This window comes from Polypterus senegalus, chromosome 1 (assembly GCF_016835505.1).
Source record: "Polypterus senegalus isolate Bchr_013 chromosome 1, ASM1683550v1, whole genome shotgun sequence".
Lineage (NCBI taxonomy): Eukaryota > Metazoa > Chordata > Cladistia > Polypteriformes > Polypteridae > Polypterus > Polypterus senegalus.
In genome coordinates, this window is record NC_053154.1 from 240,821,842 (window position 1) to 240,834,776 (window position 12,935).

Here is a 12,935-nt window from a genome sequence, read left to right on the forward strand (position 1 = left end):
GAACACCAGATCATGAACCAAACATTTACACAATATTTAAGTTAAACCTGTGCAATACCCATTCATACATCCAGTTTTTTAGAGTCTCGTCACAACTGCATAAAGTTCTCTACACTGAGCGAACACCTGAGGACCCCTTACTGCAAGGGAGCAGCACTAGTGCCACACTACTGTGCATGCTTAATACATGCTTTAATGCATTCCATCCTGAAAATGATATCTTATATTTATCTTAGCACTCTAAATTTTCAGAGAGCAGGAATATCATGAAGTGAATGGATTCTGTGCGGCGATTGTTGCCTGTGCCGAGAAGCATAAGTGTCAAGATTAAAGTGGAAATGTCTAGAATAAAGTCAACATGTCAACTTTATTCTCGACTTATAGTTTTTTTTATTTCCCTGTGTCTGTATTTTTTTTTCTTTATTGTGGCTGTGCTACGATTCCGTAGGGCTATACCACAAATCTATACTAATAAAAGGAAAAGCCCTCACTGACTGACTGACTGACTGACTGACTCATCACTAATTCTCCAACTTCCCATGTAGGTAGAAGGCTGAAATTTGGCAGGCTCATTCATTACAGCTTACTTACAAAAGTTAGGCAGATTTCATTTCGAAATTCTACGCGTAACAGTCATAACTGGAACCTTCTTTCGTACAAATATACGGCCATAGCCTGCAGCTATGCGTGCCGCATCATAATGCCTCCCACGTAATTGAGTGCCTGCCCATATAAGGCCGTCCGTCGGCAGCAATCCAATAGACACGCTGCCGCTAAATATTCGCGGGTGAAGGACTGTGCTTATGCAAACAAAGATGAGATAGTCATGGATGGACTAGTGTTTGGCACAAACTCAGCGAAAGTGCGAGAGAAACTTTTAAGTGCCGGGTCTTAGCTAACATTAAATAAAGCCGTGGACATCGCAAGATCGCACAAGATACCACAAGCACAGCTGAGAACCTTCGATGCATGTACTCCAAGCAGCTCACGTGAACTGACTGTACACGCAGTATGCAGAGAACAAGGAAGAGCTCCAAAGAGTGCTGAACAAAAAAACGCATTACACAATTGAGAAGACAGCAAAAGAATATTAAGCAAGTGACGCATACAAGCATATTCATAAGTGCAGCTACTGCGGAAACAAAGCACGGTGTAAACCGTAAGTTTAAATTAAGTTTATAGACACTCTGCTGCTGGCGTTTGTCATGCCTACGATGAATACGATATTCGCAAGATACAAGTTTAATGAGAAGACGCGGGGTATAAACAAGACTTTGGATCACTTTGTAACAGAGTTAAAATTGCTGTAACGGAGTTAAACTTGCTGGTGAAGGACTGTGCTTATGCAAACGAATAGGAAAGCAAGGTGTAAAGCTTAAGTTTAAATTAAGTTCATAGACACGCTGCCTCTGGTGTTTTTCATGCCTAAGACAAATACGATATTCACGAGATACAAGTTTACTTAGAGGACGCAGGGTATAAACGAGACTTTTGATCACTTTGTAACTGAGTTAAAATTGCTGGTGAAGGACTGTGCTTTTGCAAACGAAGATGAGATGGTCAGAGATAGAATATTGTTTGGCACAAACTTAGCAAAAGTGCGAGAGAAACTTTTAAGTGCCTGGTCTAAGTTAACATTAAATAATTGCTGGTGAAGGACTGAAATTAATAGAAAGCAAATGTTACGTTATTTTTAAAATGTTTCCTTTTCTTTTTCATAACTTCTTTAACATACTTCTTCTCCGCTGCGAAGTGCGGGTATTTTGCTAGTAGTATTATAAATGCAAGTTGCAGTTTTATTATCTATACTAATAAAAGGCAAAGCCCTCACTGACTCACTCACTCACTGACTGACTGACTCACTCATCACTAATTCTCCAACTTCCCGTGTAGGTAGAAGGCTGAAATTTGGCAGGCTCATTCCTTACACCTTACTTACAACAGTTAAGCAGGTTTCATTTCGAAATTCTACGCGTGATGGTCTTAACGGTCAACAACGTTCGCCATGTTGAACTTTCTTATTTATGGCCCCATCTTCTCGAAATTTGGTAGGCAGCTTCCCTGCACTAACCGAAACCAATGTATGTACTTATTTCGGTGGTATGATGCCACTGTCGGCTGCCATATTGAACTTTTCAACAGTCATGTGAGTTGATGGCTGCCACTGAATTGTTCAGTTGTCGCTTTCAAGTGTGCCGAAATGGCCAAATATTTTACACCTTTCGACAACCGGCAATGCCTCTTAAACATCTTAGATTCACAGGTGACGATTTCAGTAGTGGACACTTTGATGTTTCTGAATGTTTAAACTCTCAAAAGCTGGATGTGATTTTATCGATGAAACCGGTTGTGTACTTACAACGCTTGACAGATGCCAAATGTCACATCCTGCAAATACTGTCGTAATTGAAACAAAGCATGAAACTCAAACCGATTATGACAGCAGCAATCCAAGCTGTGAGATTTGAGACAAGATTACTGTTCAGATGGCCAACTGTACGTTGCATGCTCAAGAGTAAGAGGGCAGAACTGACAACATATTTCGAAATATGGCCACGGGTAATGCGGGATACAAGTTTAATGAGAGGACGCAGGATATAAACGAGAGTTTTGATCACTTTGTAACTAAGTTAAAATTGCAGGTGAAGGGCTGTGCTTATGCAAATTCCGAGACTGTGTTTGTGGGGATTGACAGTTAAGGCGGGTGGGGAGTCACGTCATCATCTCCCCTCCCATTCACCTCATTTCGCGCTGAGCTGAGCTCCGCAGCTGACGCAGTGTTAAGGAAGCGACTTTGTGACTCTGCCATCAAATACTCACAGAAAAATCCACAAGTTAATACACACGCTGTCTCTACAGTTTCTCCACACTGAATCCTCCAGGCACTACTTACAAAAGGTTACATGGACAATCGTGTTACGTTATTTTTAAAATGTTTCCTTTTCTTAGCACAAGCAAAGCTGAGAAGCTTCGCATGTGCTCCATAACGCATTAATAAATCACGCATTTAATCACACTTTGCATTACAAGCAAAAGGGAACTTCTGTCAATGCATGATTTCCTGGTACACCGATTACATTGATCAGCACTTCCCGATTCATTTTACCCTTGCACCCCCTTGGTTTGAGAAGAAGTATGAAAAAATATCAGGTTAACACAGAAAAACAGATCACCAATTGAAGCTTTATGAATAATCGATTGGCCATCAATAATTGTTTTGGTAAAGCCATACTCAGTGTAATCCTCCTTCCATTTTATAATTTTTCCGCCACTAGCCATGATTAAATGAGCGGTAAAAAGTAAGAGCGGCGAGGGTGACTTATTCAGGCAGGCAGGCGACAGCTCAATAGCTCGAATTTGGATATAAGTAGGTTCTAGTTAGTCGCCAGAAATATCTTTGTTAGGAATGAAAGTTGAATTTAGTCTTTAAATTTCTATGGTAAAGAAAAAGTTATGCAATGATGACTAAATTTAACTATATAAAGTCAAAACTTGATTATATTAAGTCACTGTCGGAATAAATAAAGTCAAAACTTGAATATATAAAGTCAGCGCTGCAATATATAAAGTCAAAACTTGAATATATAAAGTCAGCATCGGAATATATAAAGTCAAATCTTGAATATATAAAGTCAGCGCTGGCCAATCCCAGCCAACACTGGGCGCAAGGCAGGAACCAATCCTGGGCAGGGCACATGCATCATTTTCAAAACATTAACTGAACAGTGTTTTTTTAATTTATTTTTCTGAATACGTTTTTGTTAACTTAGTTCAGTTCAAAGTCGTTTCAATCAATAGATTTTGACTTTCACTTTATATATTCAGGAGTAAGTTTATATACTCCGTTGTTGACTTTATATAATCAGGAATGACTTTATAAATTCCGACGCTGACTTTATATATTCAGGTTTTGACTTTATATATTCGGAAAAAAATTTTGACTTTATGTATACCGATGCTGACTTTATATATTCAAGTTTTGACTTTATATATTCCGACAGTGACTTTATATATTCAAGTTTTGACTTTATATATTCAATTTTTGACGTTATATATTCTGACGCCGACATTATATATTCATAAAATCAATGTATTTGCCTGTTTGGCACCCCATAGTATATGTGTGTGTGTATATATATATATATATATGTACACATGTATATATATATATATATATATATATATATATATGCCAGCAACACTCATGACAATGACAAAACAATTACGTTGTCAATCATGTTACGTTATTATTAAAATGTTTCCTTTTCTTTTTACTTCTCTGCTGCCAAGCGCGGGTATTTTGCTATATATATATATATACAGTATATATATATATATATATATATAGATTGTAAAAGAAAGCACAGACAGTATAAAGGGTGGGGTTTTCCGGCCCTGTATATTGCGAACACTCCACAATAAGCAAACAAAAGGTCAAAGATATCAACAAAACAGTTAAATGCAGCGCGCGTTCAGAGGTGTCGGCCATTTTATAGGGAGGAGCGGAAGTGGAGGAATGCTGGGAAGGAACCGTGAGGGAGGATGGGACTGCTGGCGTCAGGAAAGATGGCGGAGGAAGGGCGGAAGTGGACGTACTGCGGGAAGGCTATCTCTTTTCCTGGAAGACAAAGGAGAAAGGTTAGTACCCCGCCACTCCCTGCTGGCGAACGTCTTTCGAAGCGGTTTAAGGTCCGTCCACGGCCTCCTACTCGCGCATGCGTGACAAGATATATATATATATATATATATATATATATAGATATGACAACAACACTCATATCAATGACAAAACAATTACATTAACAATTATAGTGCGTTATTTTAAAAATTTTTCTTTTTCTTTTCATAACTTCTTTAACACACTACTTCTCCTCTCTGAGCCTTGGTATTCTGCTATATATATATATATATATAGATATATATATATATATATATATATATATGTGTGTGTGTGTGTGTGTGTGTGTGTGTATGTATGTATGCATGTGTATATGTATGTGTATGTGTGTATATATATGTATATATGTAGATATGTGTATGTGTAGATAAGTGTATATGCAGATATGTTTATATGTATATATGTATATGTATATATGTTTATATGTTTGTGTGTATACATATATATATATATGACAGCAACACTCATAACAGTGACAAAACAATTACATTGACAATCATGTTACGTTATTTTTAAAATGATTCCTTTTCTTTTTCATAACTTTTTTAACACACTACTTCCCCCCTGCGAAGCACGGGTATTTTGCTAGTTTATGTATATAGCTTAGCTTGAAGCAAGGTCCATGTTAATGCAATTTGCCTTAATGATGGTTAAGTTGGTAAAAATGTCTCGCCAAGTAACACTTGTTTTACTTTATTTTTATTTGGTGAATACTATGTAATGCACCTTGACTTGAAGTCTTGAAGTAATAGTATTATTACTGGAAGTTGCACTATTATTTATTTTATTGTTATTGTTTATTAATTTAAATATTATGCAGTTTAATGATGGTAACGTTGTTTAAAAAGTCACTTTAATGTGTCAGTGGACAGAGATTGTTAACATTAACAGAAAGTGTAGTTGGTTTACAAAAAATATTTACTATTTATTCCTTTTCTAAGACATGTTCAGTGCAATACAACTTTTGACAAACACCTCTGGATATTTTACTAAGTCTAAATGCCTCTTTGGATGGTTGAAAATATGTTATCAAAATTTTAGTTTAAGTTGTTTGCAAAATTTGTTCAATAAAAAAGGTTCTATATTTTGACAGCAACTGTCATTCAATGTGATTCCTTCTCTTCATTAGTGCCACCCCTTTAAAACTATCACTTTATGGGGCCTTGCAAACCTGTATTAATACTTCTGTGCACATTAAAATGTTTTTTTTGTACAATGTACAATTCTCATGACAGTGGAATAGATTTTTCTTAGCCAGTATACTGCAGTAATTGCAGTGGAAAATGTGGTTAACATCCACTCATGCATGGGTAAAAAATACTGCTGAATATTATGATACCGGTATAATTTTAAAAAATACCGTGATATAGAATTTTGGTCATACCGCCCAGCATCTACAAGATATGCAAAGCTGACCTGTCCACACATAGTCAAGGCTGTCATGGCTACCGAATTTACATCTACTAAATACTGATTTGAAGGGAGTGAAGACTTATGAGATCATTTTTTTAAATTTTATATTTGTATTTTATTTATACCACTTCATAGAAATCTGTTTTCACTTTGATATTGAATAGTTTTTTTTTGTGGGTCAATGTCAAAAAAGCAAAATTAAATCCACTGTGATTTAATGTTGTATTATACAAAAATGTGAAAACTTTGAAAAGGGTGAGTACTTTTTATTGGCAATGTATATCTTGTGAAGGACAGTAAGACATTGTGCAATACTGTAAAGTATTTTCTGGCATGTCTCTGAGTTAGTCTGGAGCACTCCCTGGTTGAGATCCAGTTGTTTACTACAACCATAAGGCGGGTGCAGTCCTTTGAAAAGATCATTAGGGAATAGCTAAATCCAAAAAGCTCATAAAAAGAGTTTCTCAGTGTGTGAGACATCAGTATTAGGTTGCAACTGGTTACCAGGCTTCTTCTAGGTGGCCTGTTCCTTTATGTTGAGGACCAGTGCCACCAGACGATAATGCGGACACCAGAGAGAGCTGTCAGAAGCTAGTCATACTTTCCTTGTAGGACTGACGCTGACCCTGATGAGCATTACAGTGAGCTGAATGTGTCGCTGTAAATACTCCAGGGTCATACATTACAAAGGACACTAGGGCCTTGAAGCCTGAGTGCAAAGGCAAAGTGTTTTTCCTGGCAGATATTGAGGAACTGACCAGAAAGTTAACCAGGATAGTTTGCTGTAGGAAAGTATTTTGGTTTCGCTGTGAGTGTTTGCTGTTGATGGCTATGGTGGTGGGGTTATTGTGGGTGAAGTTCTTCGGGTGTAGTCTGTTAAGTGTCTATTAGATAATTCAGTGCTCAATAGGATCATAAAGGGTCAGCTTTTGTCATTTTCTTGTAATACTTTTCCTCCTTTTATACCCTCCCCTGGACACTTGAGTTTGTTAAAAAGCCTTTTTCCTGAACCCCTGGTCTTTTTGGTTAATGCTGTGACCAAAGAAAGGAGGTTCACAATATACAGATTTTTAATAGACCCATAATCCTTCTGTCAGGTAAAGATGGAACAGTTTTGCCCTTTTCCAAAATTGGTAGCTAAGTTAATAACTTATACTTCTGGGCAGGCTGAAAAGGGTGATGAGGCAAAAGTGAGCAGTAAACAAATCTCTCGTTTGGTGATTCTGTTGCTGTAACCTGGGAAATAACTTGTAGACTTTGTCCAGAATTCAGTATTTAATGGAGTTTTAAAGAAAAAAATACATATTTACTCTCATTTTGGAAAATAAAAAAATGTCATTGTAGTGTGAGATGTTTCTTCTGTGGACTACTTTTGGAAAATATGAACATTAAGGGCAAACTAAGACAAAAAGATGATAGAATCAATCTGGAAAATGTTATTTTTACAATGGCACAGTTTTTTTTTCAAATTTAATGAAAGCATAAATTTATATATGTTTGTCATATTTTTATACTTTATGAATTCTTAAGTATGAGTTCCTTTCAACTTTTAATTTAAATTTATTTTATATGTCAATACTGAGCCTGTTCCTGAAAACCAAACTACAGTCCTCATCTAAACTTGTGCAACATGCAGTTTAATGTTATGAAATTTGTGCTTGCTGTCACTGGGAAAATGTCTGTTTTTCAAGAACTGAAAATTTAAATTAAATAATTGAAAATATTACTTATGTAAAAATTAATTATACCTACAGTAACACTTTTTTTAAATGTAGTTTTACATATTACAACAGTTGAACAGTTGGTTTATTTAATTTGCTATTTGAGATAATGTGCTTAAAGGGAAATCTGTCAATTTTAACTATAGTAGAAATTTAAAAGGTGTTGTTTCAGTTAAAATTATTGACTTTGCATTTTGATAAAAAGCAGCATTTATAGTAGGTTGTCAGGTTGGGAATAGAGTTGTGACCAGCAGTGGTATGCTCCAAGACTGGGGCTTGACAATAAAAGAGGTCTAACTATAATCGTAAATCAGAAGGAAGGTGCAGGAAATATAGAGGTTTCCACAGAAGTAATTGATCCAGATCACAGATTTAGGAACAAGGTTAGATAACCCCATTTCATTATGCACCAAGAGGATCTTGTGCCTAGTCCACTTCTGTAGATTTCAGTAGACAGACTCTATAAGCAACTACAAAAAGGGTGACATAATTGTAATTCTCTTCCTGAAGTATTATGTTCAAGTTCAGAACTAAGTACCAGAGAATAGCATTTCTTAGATGATGGGATGACTGGACAAAAATCAAAATAAGAGAGAACAGAAAAAGAAAAGTGATTAAGATAGAAAATCAATTAAATGGTCCTCTTTCTGCTGGAGTACTCCATGTTTGTTAGTAATGGCAGATTTTCAGTTTTACCTGTCTTGTTATTTTGTGGAAAGGACTATAAGAGTATTCAGGGATACTGTATACTGATTTCTTTGTTTACATTTCAGTGTAGAGAAAAGCCAAGCAAAATGACACCTTTTATTGGCTAACTAAAATAATTACAACATGCAAGCTTTCGAGGCAACTCAGGCCCCTTCTTCAGGCAAGATATAATACAGAAACTGGAGTTACTGTACCTGTGTTTATATACACTCTAGGACAAGAAACAACACTAGTAAATCTTTAAATGAGAATTCTTAAATGTAAAAAATTAATAGATTCATTCAGGCTAGGGTTAATTTAACAAGAGAGAGCAAAACAATGTATGGTCAAGATCTTTGGATAAGATATATTTCAAGAGAAGGGTGACCCGTCCTTCTTTTGATATTTTATGATAGTCCTATTCAAATGATGTTCTTTCTGTCTCTCTTTTTCAGTTTTCATTTTGTTTATGCTACCCATTTAGCAGACTGTTATAGCTAAGACTTTTCATTTGCACACCTCTTGAAAAAACAGTTGCCTAACTGATATTGTGCTTAGTTCTACATAAACATTTCGAATTGCATTTCTGAAACAATATGTCATTAAACATTTCCGATTCTCCATAAACTAAAAAAGCTATCTTTCTTAACATAGCTATCATTTTCCTAACAGCTTGGGTTTAGTCTCCCAGTAAGCCAAGTCTTGCTTGTATTCCTATGCTTAAAACAGAAAACTGATCTTCTTTCTGTCAAGATTTAGAAATTTGAAAATTAGTTTGTGAACATGCAATTCTATAACCACTAAAACAAAAAAGAAAAAACAAATAGTCAGAAAATAACAAAAAAAAAAACATCAAACGTATACAAAAACCCTCTCATAGACTCAAATCCTAACAACCAAAACCTGTTCAGACTCAGAAATAATCCCCACTATACAATTGCTTTATGCAGTCTATCAGAGATAACTGCTGTCATACTCAGTTGTGCATCTTTAAATATGAAGATTGGGAGAGTGTTGAGTACAGATGGCTGCGGATGTCTCATGCAGTACTGGGCATCCTTAAACAGACCACCAGCCGTTCTGACAACAAGGCATACAGACAGACAGACCAGTACGCTTAATGTATTTTAGGTGACTAATAACACAGTATTGTGATTTTGTTACTTTTGTGTTTCAGCAAGCTGTTGTCTTTGTCATTATTTCTCTTAAAGTTTAACAAAATGTTTATTAATTTTAACCTTGTAATTCTAAACATGTTTACAATTATTTTAATATTATTCAGCTAAACCAATTTTAGCAAGAGTTACTAAATTCCTCACAAAAATTGCGATAATATTATTAAAGGTTTTAAGATTTATTATTTTATTTATTTTAAGTTTGTTATACATAACCATTCATGACACCGTAATAACTTTTCTCTTTTAATTTTCTCAGGGATTTGAAGAACAACTTAATTAGTACCATTGAGCCTGGGGCTTTTCGTGGATTGACAGAGCTGAAGTATTTGTAAGTACTAAATTTACTGTAACATCATGAGACAGCACAACTCTTCATTAAAAGGAGAATAGCGTAAAAGGGGTGGTTAAAGAAATTTCAAATGATTATATGATTAGTAATAGGTACATTTAATGTAAAATATCCATTTTCAATTATGACACAAATAATGCTCCTTTGAGTCTGTGAGTATTTTTTATTTATTAATTTTTATTTTATTTATTTGTTTATATATGCATAAAGTAGTGTTACATATTTTGCAGCTAGAAATGCCTATTTCCTAGAGAAATCAAAAAATCTAATCCCTCCAATCATCTGAATAATCCATTTATATTGAAGAGCAGAGCAACCATTCTAAATATGAAGCTGCTGAGGGTACAGAGATTGCAGAAGCATTTGAAGCTTGCCTTGCTGCTTAAACTGCCTTATACTTATTTTACACTATATGTAACACTTGTTCTTTGACTCTTCTTTTTGTGTCTTGCCTAGTCAATATTCTGTACCCATGTTTGGTCACATTCTATTTTAGATAAAAGATTTAAAAAATTTTTTGGTTCATAGTTAATCTTGATGGAAATTTTGTAGTTGGCATTGTGGACAGGAAATAATAGGTATCCTTGAATTCTTACAAAACACAGATGACCAATTGGATGCAATTGTGACCTGCTGTGATGGCTATTTTGAGCAGCTGTTCAAAGCTGATCCTCCAGCTAGGATGTTGGATATCTCTGGGTCAACGGATCTTGAGGCTAATCCTCCTATTAGCTATGATCCACCCAATTTCACTGAGATTGCGCAGGTGGTGAACCAGCTGAGTGTAGGGAAGGCTGCAGGGATCTATGATATCTGGGATAAACTTCTTCTCGCTGGTGGTAAGGCTGTCCTCCTGGCATTGTTAGAAATCTTTGCTTCCATTTGGGGGACAGGTGTCATCCCAACAGACTGGAAAATGGGACTTGTCATTATCTGGAAAAGGAAGGGTGATCGCCTAGATTGTGGCAACTACAGGGGGATGACACTGCTCTCAGTGCTGGGTAATGGCCTTACTAGAGTCATCCCAAATAGGATTCATGATCACTTGCTCAACTACCAGCGACCATAGAAGTCTTGTTTTACACCTAAGAAGTCTACAGTCGACCGCGTCCTGACACTGAGGGTTCTCATGGAGTGCAAGTTCAAAAATCAGCAGAGTTTCTTTGCAGCCTTTGCTGATTTTCGTAAAACGTTCGACCTGACTTGACCAATTGGTGTGCAGTATTTGGTATTTTTGCAATAAACAGCTTAAGGATTAATATGTCCAATCTATTATTATAAAAACTGTAAGACATGGGGTTGCAATAAATGTGGGGATTGGTGGATTTGGCAATGTGTAAAGCCAAAACTCATGTATAATTCTTCATTACCTACTGTAAGTATTATAGGACATACTGTACTTGTATAAGCTTTAGCTAACACAAAATAAATAAGAAATAGCTATAATATAAAAATACCTCTACAGAAATGTACATTTCAGTTCCATATCTAATAATAATACACTTTAATTTTACATCCTTTCATGCGTTGTATCACCCAGCCTTTTTGTATAAGCTTTCCCTGTCATGAAAAAAATAAAAATGTGCCTAGCATCATTATCAGTAGGGACATTTTTTTAAGTGAAGATGATCAAACCTGTAGTACCCATACAATAATATATAATGATGGTAAAGAGACTTTTGTTTCATTTAATGTTTTCATCTATTTAAATTTGATGTTTGACAGTTGATGTGACATTTATATATGTATAACCTATAGAGTTTCCCTGCACAATGCTTATATTCAGCCAAAATCTGAAAGTAAATACAATTCCATGCTCTTCATTTATACAGAGAATTTCTTTGTTTTAGAAATAAAAGCAGTTCTTTTTTCATGTGATTAAAAGTCTCAGTCATAGATAGAAATTTATTTGTCACACTTCTGCTGAATGATTTTTTGCCTGAAAGTATTTAGTTTTAATGTGTTAGAGGGAGGATTTGCAACATTGTTCATAATGGCACTTGAATTTGTTTTGATTCTACTTTGCTACTATCTCCAGGGGGTCTCGAGTGTATCCCGTAAATAAACCTGCCCTTTTAATTAGCTTGTTGATTCTGTGGGTCTGTCTTGAGTCATGTTACAAGACCAGCATGCTACAACATTGAAAATTGCACTGGCCATCAAAGAGTTGTAGAAGATATGAAGGATGTCACAACTCACATTAAAGGAACACAGTCTCCTAAGGAAAAACAGTCTGCAATTCATATTTCATATATTGCTCCTCTGTGTTATGAGACCAGTCCAACCTGGCATTGATGTGGACTCTCAAGTACTTGTTGGAGTGCACCAACTCTACATCCCCTTTCAGAATAGTGATTGGACATAAAAAAAGATAAATAACTAAAGAAAATAACCAGTTCCTTGGTTTTGCTGATGTTAAGTTGTAGACATTTTTTTCTGCACCGAGAAACAAAGTTCTCCACCTGATTCCTATACTCTGTCTCACCCCCTTATCAATACACCCCATAAGTGCAGAATCATCTTAGATTTTTTTCAAGTGACATTATCTGGTGTTATAGTCAGAGGTGAAGCGAGTGAAGAGAAAAGGAGATATTACTCTTCTTTATGGTGCTTCAGTGTTGCTCACACCCATATCAGAAACACAGTCCTTGAGTCTCACAAACTGTGTTTTGCCTGACAGATAGACTTTTATCAAGGACATCATAAGCTCATCCACCTGCATAACTTTGAACTTACCTGTTAACAGGGATTGCTGGATGATATTGAAAGTACTGCAGAAACTGGAAAATAAAACATATTCCTCGCAGTGCTACCAGCTTTGTCCAGGTGAGAATAAGACTTGTGGAACAGATAGTCAATTACATACTGCACTCCAGTCTTTGTCTGAAAGGCAAACTGCAGTGGTTCTA

At 35.8% G+C, this 12,935-nt stretch overlaps 1 protein-coding gene across 1 annotated transcript in view; it reads left to right on the forward strand.

Annotated features, from left to right (window-relative positions):
- The window catches only part of LOC120540126 (adhesion G protein-coupled receptor A1), a 671,523-nt gene that overhangs the window by 213,183 nt on the left and 445,405 nt on the right, over positions 1-12,935 (forward strand). Inside the window, exon 3 of the mRNA XM_039770625.1 lies at positions 9,934-10,005. Coding sequence (XP_039626559.1) covers positions 9,934-10,005 — 72 coding nt within the window. The remainder of the gene's footprint in view (positions 1-9,933; positions 10,006-12,935) is intronic.